We start from the raw sequence: 24,943 nt of genomic DNA, 5'->3' as shown, positions 1-24,943 counted from the left end.
ATAAATTATGATAAGGGTTAGGGTTAGTCAATTGCAATATTATACAGTATATAAAAACTACTTACTTCAGCTTTCTGTCCCCAGAGTCAGAACTAAACATGGTAAAGCAGCGTTCAGTTATTATGCTCCAAATATCTGGAACAAACTCCCAGAAACCTGCAGGTCCGCTACAACTCTGACTACTTTTAAATCCAGGCTGAAGACTTTTCTTTTTGTCGCTGCTTTTAATTGAACTATTCATATCTTAGACTGCACTGTAACTTTTATCCATGTACTTTTTTCTTTTAATGTTTAATTGACAGCACTGTAACTTTTATCCATGTATTTTTTCTTTTAATGTTTATGTTATTAGCTTTTCTTTTTAATGACTGATTTTAAATGCCATTTTCTTAATCTCTTTCATTTTTTGTAAAGCACTTTGAATTGCCTTGTGTTGAAAAGTGCTATATAAATAAACTTGCCTTGCCTTACTTTAGAGACGTATTGCTGAATTCAACTTTGTTTCCATCTATACTGTTGTTTTATAGTCTTATACATATTAATAATAGACAATCTAATCCTTATACTGTACTTCAAAATATAGTGTGGCTGACATGTTATCTTTTACCTTGACATACTAAACATAGAATTAGCCTTTATCTATATCAGCTAAGAACAATTCTTACCTAAAATAATATAAAAACACAATAAAATGATGACAGCTTTGCAAAAGTGAAATATGTTTTTTATTTATTATTTACACCATAAACTCAATGCATGTACTATCTAAAAAGAACAGTTTTTTGCTCACAATATTGACACACTGGAAAGTGTTAGCTGTTAGATTAAATATAAGGATAAAAAAGGAGGTTTATATATATGACGTGAAAATGAGCTACACAAAATCTAGTCCACCCTACAGATCACCACGTTAACACTTCCGCAGTAACATCAGTGTCTCTTGGCTGAATTGGTAGGTGAGCTTCTTCTTCACCTTGAAGATCTCTCCGGACCGGGCGTAGTTCCTCAGGGCGCGGGACATCTTCTGGTAGGTCATGGGCCTCTTGTTGCCCTTCCTCTGTCCCCACAGTGCCGCCACCTGGTCCTTGTTGGTGGAGGAGAAGTGGAAAACGCCGGCCGATGCTGGCACCCAGGACACGCAGTGGGCCATGTTCGGATCCTCCAACATCTCAAACAGAAAGTGAAAGAGGCGCACCTTTCCACCTGCAACCATGGAGCAAACAGTAAGTGGCTACACCTGATAGGGATTTAGAAGAGGGCATTTTGGAATATAACAGCAGCTGTGCCACTTTAAAACAGTTGGTGCTGTTAGAGTTAATCATTTCCTCAAATACAACAATTCCCAGAAAATCTCCACATCGATGGATGCCTTTCAGTGGAGAGGGTATGGCTGTAAACACTGCGGTTATCTGATAGATATGTAAAAAACACCACAGAGCTAAGCCATGCACAGCTTAATTGTTTTTTTACAGTAAAGGGAAGGTCTCTTGGTATTGGTTCCCCCAGGCTACTAGCAACCAGAGCAATAACAGTATCTAGTGACCAAAAAAAGGAGAACTCACCACTCCCCGCTGTGTGTTTGGTTGCTTGTGTTGTTGATACAAAGTTTGGCAGTGACCCACGCTCAAACAATGTTGCTGTTGTGTTGTGGCTGAGAGCGTGTGGGGCGACGTGTGCCAGCAGAGGTTCATGTTTGATGATCTTTGATAAAGAAAAACAAGGATACATTTTGCACATTTTACTAAATTATAAATACAGGTGCCTTATGAGGAAAAAACATTGTAATGCTTACAGGTGGCTCATAACACATCCAGCGTTGCTCGCACGGTTCTGCTTCCAGAGTGGAAAATATTTCATCAACAGGCGCACCTGCAAACCAATACACATCGTCCACTGTAAAAAGCAAAAATGAAGATTAAGTTCATCTTTAGGTGTTGTAGTTTCCTTTCCCAGGCTTTCCTCTTACCTTTTTCTGCAGCATGTTGTCTGTAGTACTCCTCTAGGAACTCTAGGATCACCTCCAAATCTGATTGAGACTCCTGGTAAGAATTCTGATGAATACAAAATAAATCAGCTTTGAATACCTAATAACATTCAACATTTTGCCTTGGAATGATATTTTAAGGTAATACTTAATATCATCCTTTACCATTGCTGTTGAATGCAGTACAGTCCTTGCAGTTTGGCAAATTTCACAAAACTGACTTTGAGACGCTCAAGTGTACAGACTCTTATTATACCCCCCACAGCAGCGGGGCTTTCTGCACAACACCAGACGTTTGCTACCCAATGCTCACAGGAACAATGACCACCATCCCACAAAGCCCCATCACCGGCACCAGTCAACCCATCAACAAAGCCTCCCAGCACTGACCACATCCTCCCCGCTGAAGCAGATAAGACCGGGCCTGAAGGCAGCGTCTACACAACGCTCTCTTTTCAGGAAAAACACACTTGCTGCCACATTTTTCCTCACAGGATGTGTCTTAATTTCAGATTTTGTAGTGCGCTTGTTGCAATATTTCAATGGAGACGGTGCCAAAATCTTTCAAGACGCTGATCATTTCACAGTTTTCTATTTTCGTGACAAAAGACGTGAGCGTGGCTTTTTGTTATAAAGTCAGTCAAATAAAACACAAGTGAGAGTAAGATAGATTTATTGGTTTTATTCAAATAAAAAGGTTAATACAAAAAATGACTCTAATAGCAAACTTTTCTTTATACACAATAAGTTAATCAGTATACAAAACAAGAACAATTCTTTACATTTCATAAGGTAATGCTTATAACTGGTTGTTTAAAAAACAGGAGCCATAGACAAATTTATAAGTAGAAATTGTTATAATTTTTATAAAATAATCCTCATTATCTCTCCCACCGTCTTGTAAAGACCTTAGAGTTATTTGTATTGCAACGGGTCAATTGTTTAAAATGAACACCTGTTGCAGGTGACCGGTTTGTTCACCTTTTTATGCTTCTAGCTGCCATCTTATAAAGTAATATATATATTTTTTTTAAAGATAACTTTTAATTCCTCAGACTAAAGTGAAGAACTTAACCCTACGCCTTGTGTTTTTCCTCATAAGTATATGTAAGCATCGTTGAATATATAACTGCATTTTGTCCTTTGAATATTTCTAAATCTTTCTTTAAAGTAACATTTAGGACATTGTCAATCAAATCTATAGAAATAGAATATACATCTCTATTCTTTATGAACTTTAGAGAAGTTTCTCAAACTATTCATTTAGTCGTTTTTAAAGTATTTACAATTGATTTACAGTGAAACATTTTACTGGCAAGGTATAAATCCACAAAAGAAATGTGTGACACAAAACGTAAATTGACTAAATATGGGCTCACTTTTCGAAAACCTGTTAAGTTCTTGTTAATCAGACCCTTAATAAGAGCTTCATTACAAATGTGCTACCATAAGTTGCAGCACAAATAGAAGCATGATTTCAATTAAATCTAATTATATCCAAATGTTCACTTTTCTGTTAGATTTAGGTGTTTATTTTTATTTTTATGGAAATCTAGGGGTTATATAATTTAGCCCTCACATTTACAATTTCATTTACAGTAACACTTCTCTTTATGGAACATACCCATTTGATAATAAAGGTTATTTAAACAGCTTTTATTACATTAATAGCTCCATAGCCTGTAGTAGGTTCAGGGACTGGATGTGGACCCAGAAGGTTTGAGAGTGGAAAAACTGAAGTCTTTGAAAAGCCTTATTAAGTTATTTTCCCCCTCAGTGATCAGAAGCAGCTCAGAGTTTGGTTGTGTTTTGTGAAGTGAAGCTGGAGGCCAGGTCATTTTCCTCCTGCAGCTGGTAGTGTCCGTACCAGGTGTGCCAGTCGGCCGCTGCAGGGCCGCAGTAGCTCTGTTCGGCGGGGCTGGGCTGCCGGGGGTGGGCCTCCTCCTGAGCTGCCGGGCGGCCAGACAGGTGTGCTGAGCCCAGCCTGTGTAGGATGTCTGGGTTGAACTGATACGTGAGTTTGCGGCGCACCTTGATGATCTCCCCGGTGCGACTGTAGTTTCTCAGCGCCCTGGCCATCTTCTGATAGGTCATGGTCTTGCGGTTGCCCTTGCGTTGGCCCCAGCACTCGGCCAGCTTCTCCTTGTTCTTGGAGATGAAGTGGAAGGTGCCGCTGCTGTTATCCGTCCACTGGATTGAGTCGCCCATGTTGGGGTCATTCAGTGCTTCATGGAGGTATTCATAAAGTCTGAGCTTCTTACGACCTGAGGAGATGGAATTGGTCGTTTTAGTCACAAATAATTTTAAATGAATAAGGTATGCTGAACACCTTAACCTGATTACCTGATTTGTTGTTCCTCTGTGGTGGTAAGATAGAGTAGAAATGAGGCGATTCATTGCAGTGCGCAGAGTGACCCAAGGAAACATCCGGGATGACCTGAGGCCAGGACTGCTGCTATAAGAGAATCATTTCAAGTCAAAAATACGTTTTTATATCTTAAACACAAATACAGATTTTTGTTCACAACTTACAGCCATGTCATTCCAGTCGTAAACTGGAGTCGGTACATCAGACGGGTGTGTGACCAGGCAGCAGGAGATTTGACACTGCAGAGATTGCTGCTGCGAACCAAGAGTCTCATAATATGTGTACTCTGAAATGAAAAAAAATACACTAGATCAGATATAATTGAATCAGTGAAAGTGATACAATTAATTATACAGATTAAAGAAAAGAGAGGAAGATGTGGATTTATAAGCATAACATTGTGCATTGAAAAATATATTAAAATAAAATAGCAGAGGTTTGATAATCATGTCTTATTGCAGTAAATTATGCAACCATTCTCAGCCATTTTTACTGTACCTGAATTGTAATATGAATTGTTTGAATGCTGTTGAATCACATCAATTGCATCCTGGAAATGTTGGTTGATGTCGTTGTCCATTGACGTCTGCAATAGATAGAAAGCCTTATTAGCACCCACAAATATCTAATCTTTAATCGTATTTTTTCTCGGAAAATAAAAAAAGTTAGATAATACAAGTCTAAGGCTTTAAAATGAGTGTAATGTAAAATGTATAGCATCCTATCAACTCACCATCTTGGATGTCTGAGTGTTGCCCTCAGTCAAGGCCATTTCTCTCCTTGGAAGTGAACACTGCCGCACTAGTTCAGGTGCGCAGTGTGTGGACAGGTATATATATGTAGCAGACCTCCAATACCTGTTCACCGTTCAGCTTCATGAATAGGTAGAGGCCAGTCAATTTAAATTTGAACACTTCTTCTTTTTTGGAAAACAGACATTCGAGCATCACACGGTCCGTCATAGGGGAGATCACAATCTACCAAACTACAAAAACCTCTTTTATTGCAACCGTGCACCAGGAATACCCACAATTAGAGTCCTGACCTGAGAATTTGCATACGTCCGTGATATTAATCTAACATACGCATCTATAATATCTGTATATTGAAATTGAAGATCATGGAATTGAAGGAAATGTTCCTCTGTGATGTTTTGTTTTCTGTCATAAAGTGGATCAATGTAAATTTGCATAACATTTGAGGGTGCAGTGGGGCTTTTAAAATACAAATATTGCACAACCACTAACTTATAAATCAAAGGTGGTAAACATTGTTACTTAATTTCCATTTTAATTGAATGTTAAAATGCCACAATATATCTTTTGCGTTTTGCATATTGCATATTTCCTCAGTAAATGTATTAAGATGCAGTATTTATCCTGCAATTATAGCATTAAGTTGCACACAAAGAAATAAATGGATGGAAAATAGTAAAATATTAATTTAAAAGCAACATTAAAAATCACTTATATTCCTCACAAAGCCACACAAATGATATCGGATATTGCTAACAGGAATTTTGTTCCTGTCTTCACTTTATTACTTGTTTTATTGTTTTATAGCTCATCATTTCAGATAAATGTTTTATACTGCCTGATTAGTTTTTTTCAGAGATTGTTTATTGGCTGCCCCTTAAAGTTGCTGTAAAAATTGTTTTGAGTCATTAAATCCACTTTTCATAAAAAAAAAACAGGCTCACTATTCTGCACTCTACAGGTGTGCCAAATAAAAAGAAAAAATATATATATGTTTGACTTGTTAACTTTTCAATTAACGAGAACGCCATAAACGCAGCTTCAGATAAAAATGATTGTAAAGGTTAATGGTTAATGATCTAGTGATCGCTGTTAAACTATAGGCCTGTTTTTTCCCCTTATATAGCCAACACCTCTTGTTCAAATAAACACAGGGCTTTTTGAGAAGTGCATTTCTCTCAGCCGTGCAGTTTTAAATATCAACTGACTTGCTCCTGAAGTTCCCCTTTCAGCCCCGTTACGTGTAGACGGCGGTGAGGCCTGAACGCCTACCTGTTAATATTATATAGGTGTGTGTGTGTGTGTGTGTGTGTGTGTGTGTGTGTGTGTGTGTGTGTGTGTGTGTGTGTGTGTGCGTGCGTGCGTACGTGCGTGCGTGCGTGCGTGCGTGCGTGCGTGCGTGCGTGCGTGCGTGCGTGCGTGCGTGTGTGTAAGCATGCAATTAAGCATGAGGGTAGATCATGTGTGTTTGTGTGTGTTTCCTGCCTGTGCAGCACCCTGATAAAAAACAAAGAACCACAGACTTACACACACACTCCTTCTGGCCCTCTGTCCATTCAGGGGGACATTTCTGTCAAATTAAATCCATAAATTTAAAGACCACAACCTGTCGGCTGCAGCTGAAGCCTGCCAGATGTTTGCTGCTGCTGCAGGCACTGTGAGAGCTGGCTCCATTAGATCTGTCTCTGGGGTTAGGGTTAGGTGTTGTAGGTGTTTTGTCCTTTTTAATATTGAATAGATCATTTACTTTCAAAGGTGTTGGATGCTTTTTTCCTTGGTTGACTTTTTGAAGTTCTTTCATGCCTGCTTTGCAAGGTGGGCTACCAGGGAGCCCCTCCTCTATTATTTTCTATACCAGGGGTTTAACATGTCCCCTGAGACAAAGCTAACACTGAAAAAACTGATACGTTGACTTTAATTTGATGCAGTTGTCACATAACTGTATTAGGTTAGTTGAAAGCAATAATATTAAGTTAAAAATAAAAACGATTAGGTTCAACTTAATATCATTGCTTTCAACTAACCTAATACAATTATGGGAAATCTGTTGACATAATACAATTAATTAAAGTCAACATTTCCTGTCATCCCCTACATTAACATGCTCAGTTTTGCTTGAATGAAGCACTAAGACCTTTGACATGTTGATGTTTGAAAAGCTGAAACAGCTTTTAAAAAGGCTAAAAATAAATTGAATAAAAAAATGTAACATTATAATTTTATAAATTGTTGTATATTTAAACTATTCAAAGAGTTTTCAGAGTTTTTATCATTATTGTAGCCATTCTTGCATTACTCAATAAAGTGCATTTGTTGCTATGTGGTTAGGTGTTAGGTGTTTGGAGAGAGAGATTCCTGTTTGTCTGTGAAGGTGATACAGTATGTCTTTGTGACAGAGCAGACATGCTGTACATTTATCTTTTCAAACAGAGTAGCACTTTCCTTCCTCTTCTCAATTCAATAGCTGCGTGCATGTTGGCAGGCTAACCGCAGCACAGTCAACCCCATTGTTCTTCTTTATTTACTGGCACTCGACGAAAATCAAGAAGTTTCAAACCCACTGGTATATAATTAGGCTATCGGGATAAATGCTGGTGTGACCACAGAGTCATTCGTGTCCTCGGGGGAAGCATCGGGAAAAAAATGGATTATTATATTAATTTTTTTAATTCATATAATATAATTCCAGTTAAACTTTGTATTGTTTTGCAGTGCAAACAAAGTTGTATATTTCACTTTTTTTAAATCAAATTTTTAGAAAAGGTGCCTTACTCATCCATTCTGTAAGTATTCTAAAAGGATATATAAATCATAGAAATTGCATGATAGTTAGTGATATAGAAGAATAGAGGTTTCTTTATTGATTAATTCTTAGTTTAATATATTTCCTGAAAAGTTGAAAGCTGAAATATTGCAGACTGTCCAGCAGACGGCAGGACAGGGCTCTAAACGAACACATATCACATTTCACCCAAATTCCTGCCCTGAGGAGCACATTATCGGGGTGTTAGAGACACCTTTTATAATGTTCCTGCAGTCCAATTGTTCCATCATTTAATATATCACAATATAAGTGATTTTTCTCCTTTTGCTCTATCCCTAAAATGCCAAGAAACAGGTTCATTTTACAGTGGTTTTGCTCAAGTACTGCAGTACAAGTCATTTGGAGTTACTTGTACTTTTCACGAGTATTTTCCTTTGCAGGAGCAGTCTAGAGTAATATGATGTAGCTTGGAGAGTCTAATTGAATCCCTCATGTTGTTTTCTGGTGAAGCAATAAGAGACACAATCACACAAAGAAACATCAAGTTCAAGTTTCAGGATTCTTTAAAATTCTACCTTCACATGATTTTACATCCAGGCTTACATGTTAGAGATCAGAGATCAATCGTATACAGAAAAACAAAGGCCATGAGCTGAGGTAGCACAAAACGAATCTGAAAAATCTAATTAATGTGTCTAATAATAACTACAATACAAAGAGTAAAATCCAGAACTCAGAGAGTTAAGTGGAATATTTTCATTTGGAATAGATTTACAAATTTGTGTTTAAAGGGTGATTCTAGTTCTACTTTCTACAGTAGGCCACAGTACCATAAGCCACTATCCCCACTACCGCGACCAGAGCTGCGCCTCCACACAGCAGCTCCGTGGAGCTCAGAGGGGTGGGAGTCTCTGGCGCAGCGGGCGGGGGGGGCTCCGGCTTTTCTGGTGCTGCTTCAGAGGCTTTGGCTGAATGTCCCTCCACATCCGACAGGGGAATCTGTGAGAATCGTAGCTGCTCATGACTCTCTGACAGAGACTCTGCTGCCATACGTGCAAGGATAGAAGGAGGTTGGAGCCCCTGAGTGGGGTAGAGCTCCTCGGCTTCAGAGCTGGTGGTTGAAGGGACCGGGGTGGAGGTAGTGGAGGGGGGGTCGAACTTGACGATAGGCAGAGGAGGCAGCGCCATGGGGGGAACCACCTGCATGAACTCTGCCGGCTCCTTTCTCTTGTGCGGCTCCTCCGCTGATACCAGGAGCCCCTCGGTTTCCGGGGCGATGAGGTCCTGCTCCTCCTCTCTGAGCTCCACCAGCTCCCTCTCCCCGCCTAAAACACTCATCACGCTCGTCTGCAGCTCGTCGTCGTCTTCCTCCTCCTCTGTCCTCCTCACCGCCTCCTCCTTCTCTGCCTCCTCGAGCATCTCCGCCTCCTCTCGCTCTAGGTGGACCATGTCAGAGTTGGAGGAGTGGTTCTCCTCTCCGCCCAGCCCCTGGTCGTCATTGCTGTCCAGGCTCTTGGTGTCCTCAGGGTCTGCATCGCCCACCGTGGACCAGGACTCTGCCAGCAGGCTCTCGCTCTGCCAGGGGGCCAAAGTCTCTGCGTGGGTCAGAGGCAGAGCAGCAGAGGTGGGGCTGAGAGAACCAGACTCCCCATCTCCTCCATCCCCCCTACTGGACTCGACTGGGGCCTTTCCCTCCAGAATGAAGACCGGCTGCTGCAGAGACAAAATAGATCTTCAGAGGGGGAACTTTCAGTTTACTTCAGTTTCAGTGTGTGGGATTTGAATAACCCTTTCTTTACTGCAGTAAGGAGCCACTGCATGGACACCCATGTACACTAACGCCATTGCCTCTTTCAGGACTACCGCCTCGCTCAACTCATAAAATACTAGTTATCAATATCGATATCACTTAACATAAAACTTCTTAAGGAGCACCACAATTCAGAAGGGACAACACATGGACATTATTTTGTTACAGGAATACAAACAATATTTAAAAAAAAGCTACTGTAGAAACATGACAGTGCAACGTAACCCAACCAATTTTTTTGTTTAAAGTTGTTTTAACACTAATGTAAATATAGCACTTATATTTCATGATGTCATATCAAGTGACTCAAGTCCACATTTCTTAAACATGTTGTGTTTTAATTCAATCACACGTACATCATTAGTACCCTTGATAATGTAATTAGTACATTATGAAAATCTCTGACTTCAAATTGATGCAACAAAATAAATTGTGGCAGACAGCAAGGCATGATATGACACAGAGAACCCAACACAAATACTGAACTAAAGATTGACAAATGTTTCAGCATAGCTAATATTTCTCCTCACAGTGGCTTTAGTAAATAATGATCTGCAACATGCTTACTTCAACAGGTCAGTGTTCTCAGTGACATCAGTGACGCTGTGGTTGGAAAAAGTTGCTCACCGACTGCTCTGTATTGCAGCGGCTGTGACTATCTATAGCCTCGACCTGCATATCTTACTATGTTTAGGCACTATATACATCTCCATCTGTCACCCAAGAGTGGAAGCTATTCCAGTGATTTTACATTACGTGAGAATCCTACAAGTAGGAGCACAGCGTGGGAGTGACATGTTATTGAGTGTCTGAAACACCAAAATTCCAGCAGCCCAACACTTATTCTTAACAATACTTTGATAACAACATTTGATGTCAATTTAATAGAATTTCTGATTAAATTTGACCACTCTTGTGTTTTTTTGTGTCTCAAGGTGACCCTCCTCACCCCTTGTGTCACGTCTCAGCTTTGATTGCATGAAGTATTTGCCCCCATTCCACCCCGGAATAGATATTCTTGCTCTTCACTGTATGTTTGCTCTGGTTTCAGACCACCTCTCATTACAGAGGTCAGGTGTGAGCCCTCTGAGGTATTAGAGATATATCTCCTGAGACCTAGTTCCAGATGAGATTGGTTTTGGATTGGATCTAAATATGTAAGAACCTGTATCTTAATGTCATTTCTGGAATACGTTTTTAGTACCTCAATCAGCCCAATTTTTTAAGCTCCACCCAGTGTTGTTGTAGCCAGAAATGTTATTAGTTTTATTCAGATGTTAGATTGTGATAGAAGGCTTTATCACGTGACTTCGTTTTTCTGATTATTGCCTAAATAATGTGAATCATTTTACTTTTTGTAAACAAGAATAATCGATAAGAGTAGTGTTTCCAAAAAAAATGCAATAATGTATCAAAACAAAAACAGAGATGCATTCAAGAAATCCAACGCTCCCCTTTCCTTTGTTAGACCCTAATTATTTTTGTTTCAAAATCTAAGGTTAAGAGTTAGTTTATCCAATCTTTAAAGTCTTCCCCAATCCACAACTATTATTATGTGTAAAAAAGTCCGATCAATATATAAAGTGTGTTCTTACATTCATGATTTTCATTACTTTCTGTTATTGCCTTATTCCCATGCATTCCCAGACTAAAACAATATTTCATGTGTTGCCTCACAGTGGAAAGCAAACCCCTTCCTTCCTTCCTGTTGCACAACAGCTTGGTTACTTTGTGTGCAATAAAACCTTCTGAAACTGAGTCTAGCAGCTGGACAAAATCAATAAAAACAAGCTCATTTTGCCTTGAATAAACATTTCCAGTACACAGAAAGAGCTAAATTACTTGATTATGAATGCTCAGTTTTGTGTTAAAGCTTTTTTGTTGTATCCATGATGAGGATATTTTGTATGGTCTCATACTCTCATGACTTAAATCCTTTGATGTTGGCTCCACCTCTTCCAGAGTGAGCAGACTGTGAGAGACGCCCCCCTGTTGTCACCCATTTAATGACCAATAGCGGCCATATTGTCTGACCCAAGCTGTGTGCTCTGTAGACCTGAAACATTCAAGTTGGTCACCCAAACATTTGAAACGTTCACAAACAGAGTCTCTCCTGTGTCCCTGCCTGCACTGAAACCAATCAACCCTTTCTCCTCTGTGACCCTTCTTTTGCTTACTGGCCTACTTGAGTAATTGGATTTCCATTGATCCTATCCTAGCAATAACAGACTCATGGTGAAGTAAATAATCAAGAAGATTTAAGGCACTGTATCTGTGCTAAAGTGAGATGAGGACAGAGGGATATCAGATAAAATCATTTACAAAAGGTCAGCTGTCAATGTCAAAGTGCAGGATCTTATTGAGATAAAACAAACTAGCCTCTCATGTTAGTTTATTTGCATTGTGCAAGGTGAAGTTTTGTCCTTCAAAACATTAGAGTGACCTGTAATGACCCTTGACATGTTTACAGATGACACACTTTTAACAAAGCCTGACAAGCAAAGGAGAGATCAGATCACGTTCAGATCAGTATATGCATTCAACTTTCTTTCTTCTGATTTCAGACTTTGCTAAAACGTTCTGCAATGTAAATAAAAACAGAGTATACCTGTGTCTTCTTGGTGACGGTGGTGAACGAGATGCTAGATGAGAAGCAGACGCTGGAGATCAAAGTGAGACGTGCATTCAGACACGAAGCCACACAACAACAGATAGGCAGACATGCATGCTGGAGCTGGCACAGGACTAACAAGATGGACAAGCTGTGCACAAGTCTCTCCCCCTCCCTCTCCCCCTATCAGTCTCTCTCTCTCTCACCCACCCCACTACCAAAATCTATGACATAACAGTTGGCTGGAGAGCAGGCAGTAGTGACTTTGCTGGCTGCTCAGAATGAAAAAGATTAGGAAAATGCAGGTAAAAGGTGAAAAATGATTTGAATGTTTCAATCAGACTTTACCCTGTGTGTTCACAGTCTCTGGAGGGTCAGCAGAGATCAGTGGGTGAGTGTTTTATTCTGGTAAACAAGCCTCTGGAGTTTTATGTCCACTGTCCAAACAGCATATTATTAGTCAGTCCACAGTGTGCTGCTGTGACACCAAGTGTAAAACGCATGCCAGACGAGGAGAAGAGCTATTTCTAAAGCTGAACTTTCCATATTCTACTTCCCTCTGCTGGTGAGAGGTGTTACAAGAATGGAAACTATGCCAGGGGAGGCTTTTAAATGGTACACCTGCATGGCAACATGTACAAGATTGTAAAACAATGAAATAATCAAATACAAGAGACTAACACTACATTTAAATTGATTACATTTAAATGAAGTACATATTTAATATTTTAAATATATGCAATTCATTGTCAGTAAATTAGCTATAAAAATGACAAATAGTACAGAATATAGCTGATAAAAACATTAAAGAACTTAAAGGAAACAACATGATACACATTGAGTAAGAGCTTACAGGGGAAAGTGTATAACTAAAACCATTTTAAAAAGAGACAGGTGTATATAACACAAGACAAAAATTAAAAAACCTACATTTTTAGTGACTTGACAGCCTCTGTATTAGTCGAATAAGAACATACTTTCACATATTACTCAACTTTGTTGAGGAAAAAAGTACGTGTTTTATTTTTGAATGTTCGTGTCTGTATAATCATTGCTGTTCCTATATTATTAGTAATGGTACTATACAAACTTACAAATGTATGCGACGTATTTTTGTGTTCTTTTATCAAAAACATCACATAATTTTCCTGCTTTCTGCAGCAAGTTAAACGCGTCTCTTATTCTCTCACGTGATTGGCTGCTCGACCGGAAGTAAACATCATGTGATGACGCCAATCAGCTGATCCTCCGTAGACATCTTTACGAGTCACGACTGCGGCGATTTAATTCATACCTCCTCGTCTGTGATATTTGGGTAAATATACACGGATTTAAGGCTCTCATTGCATTGTTAACATACCCTTGTTATCATTCATGCTTTGTTTTATTTTTCGGCGGTTTTAATTATTGTATTTTTTTGTTAATTCTGCTCGCAGGCCTGCACGGACCTCTGACAGCTGCAGCCATGGCGCTTAGCGATGCCGACGTTCAGAAGCAGGTAATAACCCCTTTTAACCTTCAATACTGTCACTATCCACCTGTTTCTCTTTGGTCGATGCTAGATCAGTTTCACGTTGCTAATCGTCTCATTAACACACTGTGAAATGTTTCTAGTAGCTTCAATACACAGTGTGTGCAACATAATGACATTGAGATAGCTGCAGGAGGTTAGCATTGATATAAACCCTAACTATACACAATGCGATGATTGAGGGTGTGTTTTGAATGGAGGGTTTATACGTAAATATGCGTGTTATAGCTAAATAAGCAACCATTTTGAAACCTGTGCTGGGTCGTATGGGTGATATTTAGAGGTTCATATTACTGGATGATCACATGATCAGCACATGATGAGGAACTAGGAGTGAGTGAGCCACAGTCTGGACTCTTTACTGGAAATAACCTCCATATGAGCAAATGCAATGCTGCAGAAGCTAACTGTACACAAGTTAAGGTCAAGTGTTCATTGGTGGTTACAATAAACTATGAATTTAATGAGGTACACATTAATTGTATTTGAGAACTTGAGTATGTTCTTTTAATGCACCTTATACTAATAATCCACTACATCCCAGAGACAAATATTTGTATTTTCTCAACAAAAGTTGCCAGCTTTACTTTTTTATGTTACATTACATTTAGCTGACGCTTTTATCCAAAGTGACTTACAATAAGTGCGTTCGACCAACAAAATACAAACTTGAAGAAAACAGAATCATATAAGTACATCAGGCTTCATAGAGAAACAACATTGCAAGTGCTACTCAACTGGCTTTAGATAAGCCAGCCCTTTATTAGTATATAAGTGCTTTGTTAATAGTTCTATCGCTCGAAGTGGAGTCGAAAGAGATGAGTTTTCAGTCTGCGCCGGAAGATGTGTAAGCTATCTGCTGTCCTGATGTCAATGGGGAGCTCATTCCACCATTTAGGAGCCAGGATAGCAAACCCACGTGTTTTTGCTGATGGGAACTTGGGTCCCCTTCGCAGCGAGGGTGCAGCGAGCCGTTTGGTTGATGCAGAGCGGAGTGCACGTGCTGGGGTGTACGGTTTAACCATGTCCTGGATATAGGAAGGGCCAGATCCATTCGCAGCATGGTAAGCAAGTACCAGTGTCTTGAAGTGGATTCTAGCAGTTATCGGAAGCCAGTGAAGGGAGCGGAGGAGCGACGTGGTGTGGGAGAATTTAGGAAGGTTGAAGACCAGGCGAGCCGCTGCATTCTGGATGAGCTGCAGAGGTCGGATGGCACATGCAGGTAGACCAGCCAGGAGGGAGTTGCAGTAGTCTAGGCGTGAGATGACGAGGGCCTGGACCAGAACCTGCGTTGCTTTCTGGGTCAGCTGGGGACGTATCCTCCTGATGTTGTAAAGCGTGTATCTGCAGCAGCAGGTTGTAGCAGCTATGTTTGCAGTGAAGGACAGGTTGTTATCTAGGGTCACACCCAGATTCCTTGCAGTCTGAGTCGGGGAAACAACAGAGGTGCCAATGTTGATTGTTAGGTCAAGAGTGGGACAATCTTTTCCCGGAAGGAAAAGCAGTTCAGTCTTGTCAAGGTTGAGCTTGAGGTGATGATCAGACATCCACTGAGAGATGTCAGCTAGACAAGCAGAGATGCGTGCCACGACCTGAGTCTCTGAGCGGAGAAAGGACAGAATTAATTGGGTGTCGTCAGCGTAGCAGTGGTAAGAAAAACCATGCGGGCTAATGACTGATCCGAGCAAATTTGTGTAGAAGGAGAAGAGGAGGGGACCAAGAACAGAGCCCTGAGGGACCCCTGTAGTTAATTGACAAGGGTCGGACTCGGACCCTCTCCAAGTAACCCTGTCCGATTACAATTCCATGTACCCTTTTTTTTTTACCCTAAACTGAAGCATAATGTGTTCCTTTGAACATCTACAGGTGTAACATGCAACACACGCATTCATGTAGAAAACATGTACTCCATAAACATCTTATAAAGACTACCAACAACATGGAGCCTTTAACTGCTCAAACTTCAAGTACTATTCGCACATCTTCCCAAAATATACTTCTGCTTAATTCAGGTTTCAAATGCAGAACTTATGATTTAAGAGTAGTGTTTTCACCCTGTGGTTTAGGTTGTTTTACTTGAGTAAATGCTTCTAATACTTCTTACACGGCTGGCAGAGACATTCCTCACCAGTGTTCTAAAGTAAGACGACAGAGTCGCTTCACAGCAGGGTGACGATCGCCTCTGAGTTCATTAAGAGAGAGATGACGATTTGCAGTTAGTTCCTAAGACTGAATGTTCATTTTGAAACTGTGCGTTTAAATCCATAACACATGTGGGGGGAATCTATATCTCTTTTGTTGAGGAAGCCTGATGGTATTAATGTCTTCCTCCTGTGTACAGATCAAGCACATGATGGCCTTCATTGAACAGGAGGCCAACGAGAAGGCAGAAGAAATTGATGCAAAGGTAATATCACACAGTGCTGTGAAGAGAAGCCCCGAGGGATGATTAATAATCCCTTCCTTTTTTTAAGTCGTATTCTTTTGGACATGTTGTGCTTCTATTAATGAGTCAGCAGTAGAGAGCTGACAGGAAGTGAGAGGAGAGAAAAGTGGAAAAAGAATGAACTAATTCTTGTCAGCATAAACATGTATCTTTATTCTAGATTTGATCACATTTGGGCCTGTAATGTAGCAGTTATGGCCTTTTTTTTAAAAATGTATTCCAAATGCACTGTTGTGCTGTGCACTCATCTGACTGAGTTTAGTTTCAGTTTTCATGTATTTACAGGTGTTGATGTTAACACAATATTAAAATATATATATATATATTATAAGCACAGACAAACATACACGGATGCATAACATCAGACAATTAACATACATAATTAAAGGCATTGATTCTACATTAAAAATAAGTTTACAAGTTTTAAAATGCATGAATCCTATCCATTTGTTCCTTTGTGATGCTTACCACTAGGGGCGCTAAGAGCACACAAAGTTTGATTTAAAACATTTAAAAATCACTGTTTTTAATTCTTTGATATAAGGATGTGCTCTTTTTCTCTATTTAAAAAAAATAACATTTTATACTTTTAGGTTTTGTCTTGTTATGCATAAAAAGTGTCTTTTTATTTTTAAATATAACTACATTTATTTCACAATGTTATGCCATATTTATAGCTCCAAAGGTAATAGCCTTTCATATTCTGATGTGTACTATTTTTTATTTACACGCGTGTCTTTCATATCACAAATACACCAGCAGAACTGATTATTGGTTGAAGATCACAGAAACAGAAAGATATAACTATGTCTCCTCCTGCAGGCAGAAGAGGAGTTCAACATTGAGAAGGGCCGTCTGGTCCAAACCCAGAGGCTGAAGATCATGGAGTACTATGAGAAGAAGGAGAAGCAGATCGAGCAGCAGAAGAAAATGTAAGTCAAAGCGAGACACATCACAGGACACATCCAGTCCTCTTCCCTTTTTAAGGACAAAGAAATATCTGTACGTGTGACACAGAGTTTCCGGGATTTGATTCAATCACTTTATCCTACAATGACGCTTTTGTGACCTGGCCCAAAACAGTCTTAGGGTTTTCCACACAAAAAAAATCCCTCACAAGTCTAAACAGACCCAATGTGTTTGCTATTTGTCTACTTAACAGTCAGATGTCAAACCTGATGAACCAGGCTCGCCTGAAGGTGTTGAAGGCCCGGGACGATATGATCTCGGTAAGCAGTTATAACTCAGGCTCTGTCATCATGCTGTCATACTGTGCATACAGAGAAGAGATTGATTGTGTAAGTGCACCATATGTGAATAATAGGAACCCCGTGTGTATTTGTGTCCTCAGGAAATGCTGAATGAGGCCCGCCAACGGCTCGGGAACATCGCAAAAGACCCAGCCAAGTATCCAGCTCTGATGGACGGCTTGATCCTACAGGTGGGTTTATCCTCTCAGCTTCTGCTCTTATTTAAAATAAGACTTGGCCAAAACCAAGTCGTATTTATCTTTTAAAGATCTAGAAAGGGTTATTAACGCCTTTGTAACCTCAAGACTGGACTATTGCAACGCTCTGTATGTGGGTATGGACCAGGCCTCAATTAAACACCTGCAGCTAGTCCAGAACGCAGCTGCAAGGCTTCTAACTGGCCATAAAAAGCGTGACCATATCACCCCAATTCTGGCCTCACTACACTGGCTTCCAATTTGGTTCCGAATTGATTTTAAACTCCTTTTATTTGTTTTCAAAGCCCTAAATGGGCTGGCTCCTGCCTATATAGCCGATCTCCTCCATCGCTACACCCCAGGCAGAGCTTTAAGGTCTGCTGACCAGCTGTTGCTGATAGTGCCCAAGACCAGGCTCAAAACCAGAGGGCACCGAGCCTTTGCAGCGGCTGGCCCCAGGCTCTGGAATAGTCTGCCCCTCCATGTGAGGTCGGCCCAGACCCTAGGGGCTTTTAAATCCTCGCTAAAGACTCACTTCTTCTCTCTGGCCTTCTAGTCGGAGCACGACACCTGACTATTCCCTGTGTTTTTGTTTGTTATACTTCTGTTGCAAATTATTGTCTTTTATTGTGATTGTAGTAATGTGTTTTTATTATATGTACAGCACTTTGGCTCGACCAAAAATCGCTTTTAAATGTGCTATATAAATAAAACTTGATTTGATGTTAGATTAATAATATAAGATAAAATCCTTCTGACCTATAAAATAAATAAAACAATATAAAGGTAGGTAAATAATAAAGACTAAAAGAACATTTTAAAGTGGGGGGTTGCTAATAAAAAGCTTGTTGTGTTTTTTGCTGACAGACAGGTGTTTCTGCTATTTTGTCCACCCCATTGACATCAATAAAGGCACTCAATAGTCATTATAGGGGCACAAACTGCCTCCTGCATATTCATCTAAGGCTTTCTCAACATCTTTCAACAGCATCTGAGTACAGGGAGGATGTATTGCAGAATGGTTGTATCAGACTGCATGAGTGTGTCTGACTGAGTGTGTATGTTTATGATGAGGCTGTTTTGAGATTTTAAAAACAGAGGTTTGATGATCTTTTCATAATCTTTTTCGTACCAGGGATTGTATCAGCTCCTGGAGCCCAAAGTGACGATTCGCTGCCGTAAACAGGACGTGCAGATGGTACAGGTGAGTCCGTTAGAGAGTTCAAGTTGTTTATTTGATCACAAATATTTGATGTTCCTGCTCTTAAAATCAGTTCTGATTCTAAATTGTGTTGTGACTTTTTGCCGTCCAGGCTTCCATCCAGAGGAATATTCCTATTTATAAAGCCGCTGTGAAGATCAACATCGAGGTCCGCATCGACCAGGACAACTTCATCTCCCCCGACGTGTAAGCATCACATTTCATCATCAAGTTGAAATGACCCCTGAAACTAAACTTTTTTGCATCATATTATTCAATATTGAGATCTCAATTATTTAACAGTAGAACTGCATACAATGAATCAGTCAATAAAAAAGTAATAGCCCATTCTTTTATAATGAAAAAGTAATTCAATACATTTTATGGGCAAAAGTCAGAAAATGTTGTTTTTAGCCTCTACATTTCAAGATTTTCAGTTTATTTTCTGATTCATATCATATTAAACTCAATATCTTTGGGATCATTCATTTAGTTTACAACTTTACAACTTGTACTGCCTTGTGGTGCAGACACCACCGTCTAACAGCTGTCTCTCAGTATTTTATTCCTTGCCAAACAGATTGACTTTTGATGTTGACCAAACGCTCTCTCTCTGTGACTGAACTAAACATGCCTGACTGAGAGAGAGTTTTTCTGGATTTAGAAGAGACACTGACAAAAACGTAGTTGAAAATAAAGTTAGATTTATCGCCATGTTTGTCGTCTTCTTCTTCAGTGCTGGAGGCGTGGAGATCTATAATGCTAACGGGAAGATCAAGGTGGCCAACACGATGGAGAGCAGACTGGACCTCATGGCTCAGCAGGTATATTATCACTCTCAAATCCTTCATTTCTTAAACCTGCATAATAAACCTTCTTTCAAGTTTCATTTCTAACCTTTATTTATTTATTATTAATCCCCTCTTTAATTAATTTCATGTTGAAAATATCTTGTTCCTACGTGTCATCAATGCATTTATTTCAACAAATTGGATATAGGTACGTTTACAGTAGTTTCAAAGAACCCCAAACTTTATTTTTTTATAGACTATTATTCTTTATTTATTTTGAGAATAGAAAACATTTAGAGGAACTCTCCTTTGCTTTTACAGTGAGCATACACCTAACCAATATATATATTTAGCTCAGTGAGGTTTCTTTCTCTGGCTAAACAAAGGTCAAATAAATACATGAATTGCCTTTTTATTGCTTTGAATTGAATTTCCATTTGAAATGAGGGATGTGGTTGTTAAGAGGCATTTGACCAAATGACATTAGCGTAGCTCTCACGTTAGGCAAGCTTTACATTCATTACATGAGAAACAACAAGTGACCCCATGTGTCACAAGTTGGAGCGACACATGTTTTATGGATAAATATGTCTGTTATCATTCATTTATTTATGAGTACTTTTAAATCGGTCTTATCAACAAATTCAAGTTTACATTTATGTAGCAATTTAAGTTGTTTTTAGGATATATTGAACATTTAGCTTACACTTACTAATTCTGAGCTTTGTGTCATATTTCATGTTGGGTAGTCTTTACCTCTATGGTCTCCTAAAATGTTCCCTAGCTGCGTATTCTTAAACCTAAGTACAGTGGGGCAGAAAAGTATTTAGTCAGCCACCAATTGTGCAAGTTCTCCCACTTAAAAATATGAGAGGCCTGTAATTTTCATCCTAGGTACACTTCAACTATGAGAGACAGAATGGGAGGAAAGAATCCAGGAAATCACATTGTAGGATTTTTAATGAATTAATTGGTAAATTCCTTGGTAAAATAAGTATTTGGTCACCTACAAACAAACAAGATTTCTGGCTCTCACAGACCTGTAACTTCTTCTTTAAGAGCCTCCTCTGTCCTCCACTTGTTAACTGTATTAATGGCACCTGTTTGAACTCGTTATCAGTATAAAAGACACCTGTCCACAACCTCAAACAGTCACACTCCAAACTCCACTATGGCCAAGACCAAAGAGCTGTCAAAGGACACCAGAAACAACATTGTAGACCTGCACCAGGCTGGGAAAACTGAATCTGCAATAGGTAAGCAGCTTGGTGTGAAGAAATCAACTGTGGGAGCAATTATTAGAAAATGGAAGACATACAAGACCACTGATAATCTCCCTCGATCTGGGGCTCCACGCAAGATCTCACCCCGTGGGGTCAAAATGATCACAAGAACAGTGAGCAAAAATCCCAGAACCACACGGGGGGACCTAGTCAATGACCTGCAGAGAGCTGGGACCAAAGTAACAAAGGCTACCATCAGTAACACACTACGCCGCCAGGGACTCAAATCCTGCAGTGCCAGACGTGTCCCCCTGCTTAAGCCAGTACATGTCCAGGCCCGTCTGAAGTTTGCTAGAGAGCATTTAGATGATCCAGAAGAGGATTGGGAGAATGTCATATGGTCAGATGAAACCAAAATAGAACTTTTTGGTAAAAACTCAACTAGACGTGTTTGGAGGAGAAAGAATGCTGAGTTGCATCCAAAGAACACCATACCTACTGTGAAACATGGGGGTGGAAACATCATGCTTTGGGGCTGTTTTTCTGCAAAGGGACCAGGATGACTGATCCGTGTAAAGGAAAGAATGAATGGGGCCATGTATCGTGAGATTTTGAGTGACAACCTCCTTCCATCAGCAAGGGCATTGAAGATGAAACGTGGCTGGGTCTTTCAGCATGACAATGATCCCAAACACACCGCCCGGGCAACGAAAGAGTGGCTTCATAAGAAGCATTTCAAGGTCCTGGAGTGGCCTAGCCAGTCTCCAGATCTCAACCCCATAGAAAATCTTTGGAGGGAGTTGAAAGTCCGTGTTGCCCAGCGACAGCCCCAAAACATCACTGCTCTAGAGGAGATCTGCATGGAGGAATGGGCCAAAATACCAGCAACAGTGTGTGAAAACCTTGTGAAGACTTACAGAAAACGTTTCCCTTTTCTGCTCCCGCTCTGTTCACACCGCCCAGAGCTGCCGCTGCTGCGTCATGACGTCACCGTTTATGTGCCTGATTTATAAAATCCAAACCGCGCGGAAATCCCTCACATCGACAACAAAAACAATGGCCGATTGTATTGAAGCGCTGTTCGCTTTGGTTATCCTCTTACGAAACTAAATGGAAGGCATCGGACGACGTTACAAGGGACGACTTTACTTGGAACTTTACAAACATCACATGCGAAATGCAAGACTTCAGGCCCTGTCACACTGTCCCGAAATTGACACCCGATGGACACACGAATATGGAATTGTGAATTTCGCACGATGATGGCCCCGAACCACACACGAAGGCAACATTTACATTACATTTAAGACATACAACTGCAATGAAAGTACCAAAAACAATTGTGTTACAGTACTATGATACTGTACTGATATCTTCAGACTTTGTTCTTTACTTTATCCGTCGTTATATGTAGAAAATATTACGTTTTCTCCGTAATGTTGTTTCCATAACAACAACAACTTCCTGTCAACTGTCCTTCAAAATAAGATATTATATCCTTTTTAGTTTCACAGAACATAAATTGGGTTATTTACATAATATATTTACATGATTTTGTTGTGCAATAAAACAACCCGATGGACACACGATAAAGGAAATGTTCAAATTCGGCTGTGATCGTAGCAACATCGGGCCATTCGTGCGGGCATCTTAAGCCATCGTATGACCGCCGGTGGAGTTTCTCAGGCTCCGGCAGCAACTTCGGGAGCGGTGGCAAAATCTTTGGCATGCCAAAAAATTGCCGAAGGACCTTGCGAAGGTTCATTTTCGTGTTGAATTCGTGTGTCAATTGTGCCCTTCGTAAGGCCATCGTGAGGGCATCGTGTTATCATCGGTGCCATCGGGCATTCGCCCCGATCAGAGTGAGGGCGAATGCACCGATGATAACACGAAGATGACACGATTTGACAAGATGTCCTCACGAGTGCCTTACGAAGTTGCCGCTCACTAAATTGCTGCCGGAGCCTGAGAAACTCCACCGGCGGTCATACGATGGCTTAAGATGCCCTCACGAATGGCCCGATGTTGCTACGATCACAGCCGAATTTGAACATTTCCTTTATCGTGTGTCCATCGGGTGTCAATTTCGGGACAGTGTGACAGGGCCTTTCTTCTCTGCCCCTGCCCCCGCCTCAACGTAAGAGAGACGTAAGCGACGCCGCCTCTTAGCTCCGAAGCTCTTGCCTCTAGACCGAAAAAAATGTGGAGCCTCTGCGGTGTGAACAGGAAAAAACGGTACTTTTCAGGCTCCAGCTCCGAGCCGGAGCTGAAAACGCGTTGGTGTGAAAGGGGCAATAGTTGAGGTACACCTAGGATGAAAATTACAGGCCTCATCTTTTTAAGTGGGAGAACTTGCACAATTGGTGGCTGACTAAATACTTTTTTGCCCCACTGTATATCTAGGGATGGGTACTGAAACCCGGTATTAAACGGGCCTCGGGGCTACATTTTTAAAAACCGTGGTATCGATAAGCTCAACGTTATTGGTTTTGTTATCAGTACTGGGGAAATTTAAAAAAAATATTTAGAAGATTTAATATTTACTATTGCTACTTAAATGTTATCAAACCAACTCCGTTTCTAACTTGAAATATAATTATTTCCGCACTCTTCACTCCATTAGAGAAGGTGGGAGAAGTACTCAGATCTTGTACTTTAGTAAAAAAGTACCAGAATGTAGGAATACTCTGTTACCATCCCTATGCATATCTATTGGTTTTAGACTTGACAATTTTGTCCTCTCAGGTATTAGGAAAATATTTGGGGCACTATTTTTCAATGTATTTTTTGACCAATCAATGATTCGGGGAAAAATCAGCAAATAAATCTTTATTTGCCTCCTGTTTACAATAATCTGTGTATCTGTGTTTCAGATGATGCCTGAAGTCCGAGTGTCTCTCTTCGGCGTTAACCCCAACCGCAAGTTTTTGGACTAAGTGGCTCCGCTGTATTCGCGAAAATCTCTCCTTGTTATTTTGTATTTCTTCTTGTGTCACAAGAAAGACGTCATTCCTCTGTCTGTGAAACAAATCTCCGATGCAAAAGATATTGTTGTGTGATGTATTGCTGTATTTTTCTGTGCATTAAGGGACAATATAGACGCTGCAGCTCAACATTACAGACGTGCATTGTGGGTACTGCACAGTTGTATACTCCGCTGCTCCCCTTTGTCCTCTAATTGGATCATGACAAACACAGCTTTCGAGTCACGGTTCCCCCGTTTCGGTAACCTCTACCCCACGTGTTATAAGTTGCATGGGGCATTGTGTTGCTAATGGATGTCTGCTCCAACCAATTACTGAGAAAGTAAATGGCATCCTGGAAGCAACGCTGAGGGCCGTACACGGCGTTACAGAGTTAATTTATTGGTGTTCTGTCATGAATTAAACGAGTGGCTGATATCATTCCAGAGGGTCCACTGTGTGTATATGATGTATCCTGATTAAATTATGTGTGGTTGTTGTTTTGTCTTTTTTTGTCTTAAACTAAAGATGTTATATTGTGGAAATGTTAAATGAAATACAATTATAAATCATTAGTCCCACGTCTGTGCTCATTATTTGTTTATTTTTCTTCAGTCAATGTCAGTTTTTTGACATGTTTTTGCAATCATGCTTCATTCATTAGTTTATCACATGGTATTTGTCAGACAGAAATGCCCCCAATTATCCTGTGGCTCAGAGTATTCTGCTGACATGCTCCACTCATAGAGGAGTCTTTTTCTGAGACGCAGGACCCCAGAAGCTCCCTCCTACTTGCAAGTATTTAATATTTTAGACTAGATAGATTTACTTTTAAAGTTTTAGTTCCATCCTTTTATTTTTGCCATGTGCTTAATGTAGAATAGGCTCTTTCAGGTCCGTAATGCAGGCTGAGCAGCATGTTATCACTTTGATGACCAAACAACTTTGTTAGATTTGATTAACCCACTATGTGGCAAAAAGGAAAACACACAACCTCTCGTCCCACGTAAAAGGTATTTAATGTCATTAGTATAAGTCTCACAGTATTT

At 40.1% G+C, this 24,943-nt stretch overlaps 4 protein-coding genes across 5 annotated transcripts; 1 reads left to right on the top strand and 3 right to left on the bottom strand.

The window, feature by feature from the left end:
• Positions 1–910: 910 nt before the first annotated feature.
• On the bottom strand, positions 911–2,359 carry spi2 (Spi-2 proto-oncogene). The gene is made up of 5 exons (XM_034235850.1): positions 2,150–2,359; positions 1,967–2,051; positions 1,793–1,893; positions 1,563–1,701; positions 911–1,203 (listed from the first exon to the last, which is right to left on the bottom strand). The coding sequence occupies exons 1-5, from the start codon at positions 2,150–2,152 to the stop codon at positions 911–913; spliced, it is 621 nt and encodes a 206-aa protein (XP_034091741.1). The 5' UTR covers positions 2,153–2,359.
• Positions 2,360–2,687: 328 nt separating this feature from the next.
• On the bottom strand, positions 2,688–5,143 carry spic (Spi-C transcription factor (Spi-1/PU.1 related)). 2 transcript variants are annotated; one of them, XM_034235839.1, is made up of 5 exons: positions 5,086–5,143; positions 4,851–4,938; positions 4,517–4,638; positions 4,328–4,439; positions 2,688–4,248 (listed from the first exon to the last, which is right to left on the bottom strand). In XM_034235839.1, the coding sequence occupies exons 1-5, from the start codon at positions 5,122–5,124 to the stop codon at positions 3,776–3,778; spliced, it is 834 nt and encodes a 277-aa protein (XP_034091730.1). In that variant the 5' UTR covers positions 5,125–5,143; the 3' UTR covers positions 2,688–3,775. The 2 variants fall into 2 exon arrangements, with proteins under 2 accessions (XP_034091730.1, XP_034091731.1); XM_034235840.1 differs by having other exon boundaries at positions 4,328–4,436.
• Positions 5,144–8,416: 3,273 nt separating this feature from the next.
• Positions 8,417–13,759, bottom strand: LOC117559166 (bcl-2-like protein 13). Its single transcript, XM_034235849.1, has 3 exons — positions 13,748–13,759; positions 12,290–12,475; positions 8,417–9,584 (listed from the first exon to the last, which is right to left on the bottom strand). The coding sequence occupies exons 1-3, from the start codon at positions 13,757–13,759 to the stop codon at positions 8,676–8,678; spliced, it is 1,107 nt and encodes a 368-aa protein (XP_034091740.1). The 3' UTR covers positions 8,417–8,675.
• On the top strand, positions 13,491–24,475 carry atp6v1e1b (ATPase H+ transporting V1 subunit E1b). Its single transcript, XM_034235841.1, has 10 exons — positions 13,491–13,607; positions 13,729–13,790; positions 16,165–16,230; positions 17,092–17,201; positions 17,432–17,498; positions 17,621–17,710; positions 18,852–18,920; positions 19,030–19,124; positions 19,654–19,741; positions 23,805–24,475. Exons 2-10 carry the CDS (start codon positions 13,758–13,760, stop codon positions 23,865–23,867), a joined length of 681 nt encoding a protein of 226 aa, XP_034091732.1. The 5' UTR covers positions 13,491–13,607; positions 13,729–13,757; the 3' UTR covers positions 23,868–24,475.
• Positions 24,476–24,943: the final 468 nt, after the last annotated feature.

The sequence above is a fragment of the Gymnodraco acuticeps genome, unplaced genomic scaffold, assembly GCF_902827175.1.
Source record: "Gymnodraco acuticeps unplaced genomic scaffold, fGymAcu1.1, whole genome shotgun sequence".
NCBI lineage: Eukaryota > Metazoa > Chordata > Actinopteri > Perciformes > Bathydraconidae > Gymnodraco > Gymnodraco acuticeps.
The sequence above is the reverse complement of the archived record's forward strand: the minus strand, read 5'-3'. Positions and strand labels throughout refer to the sequence as shown.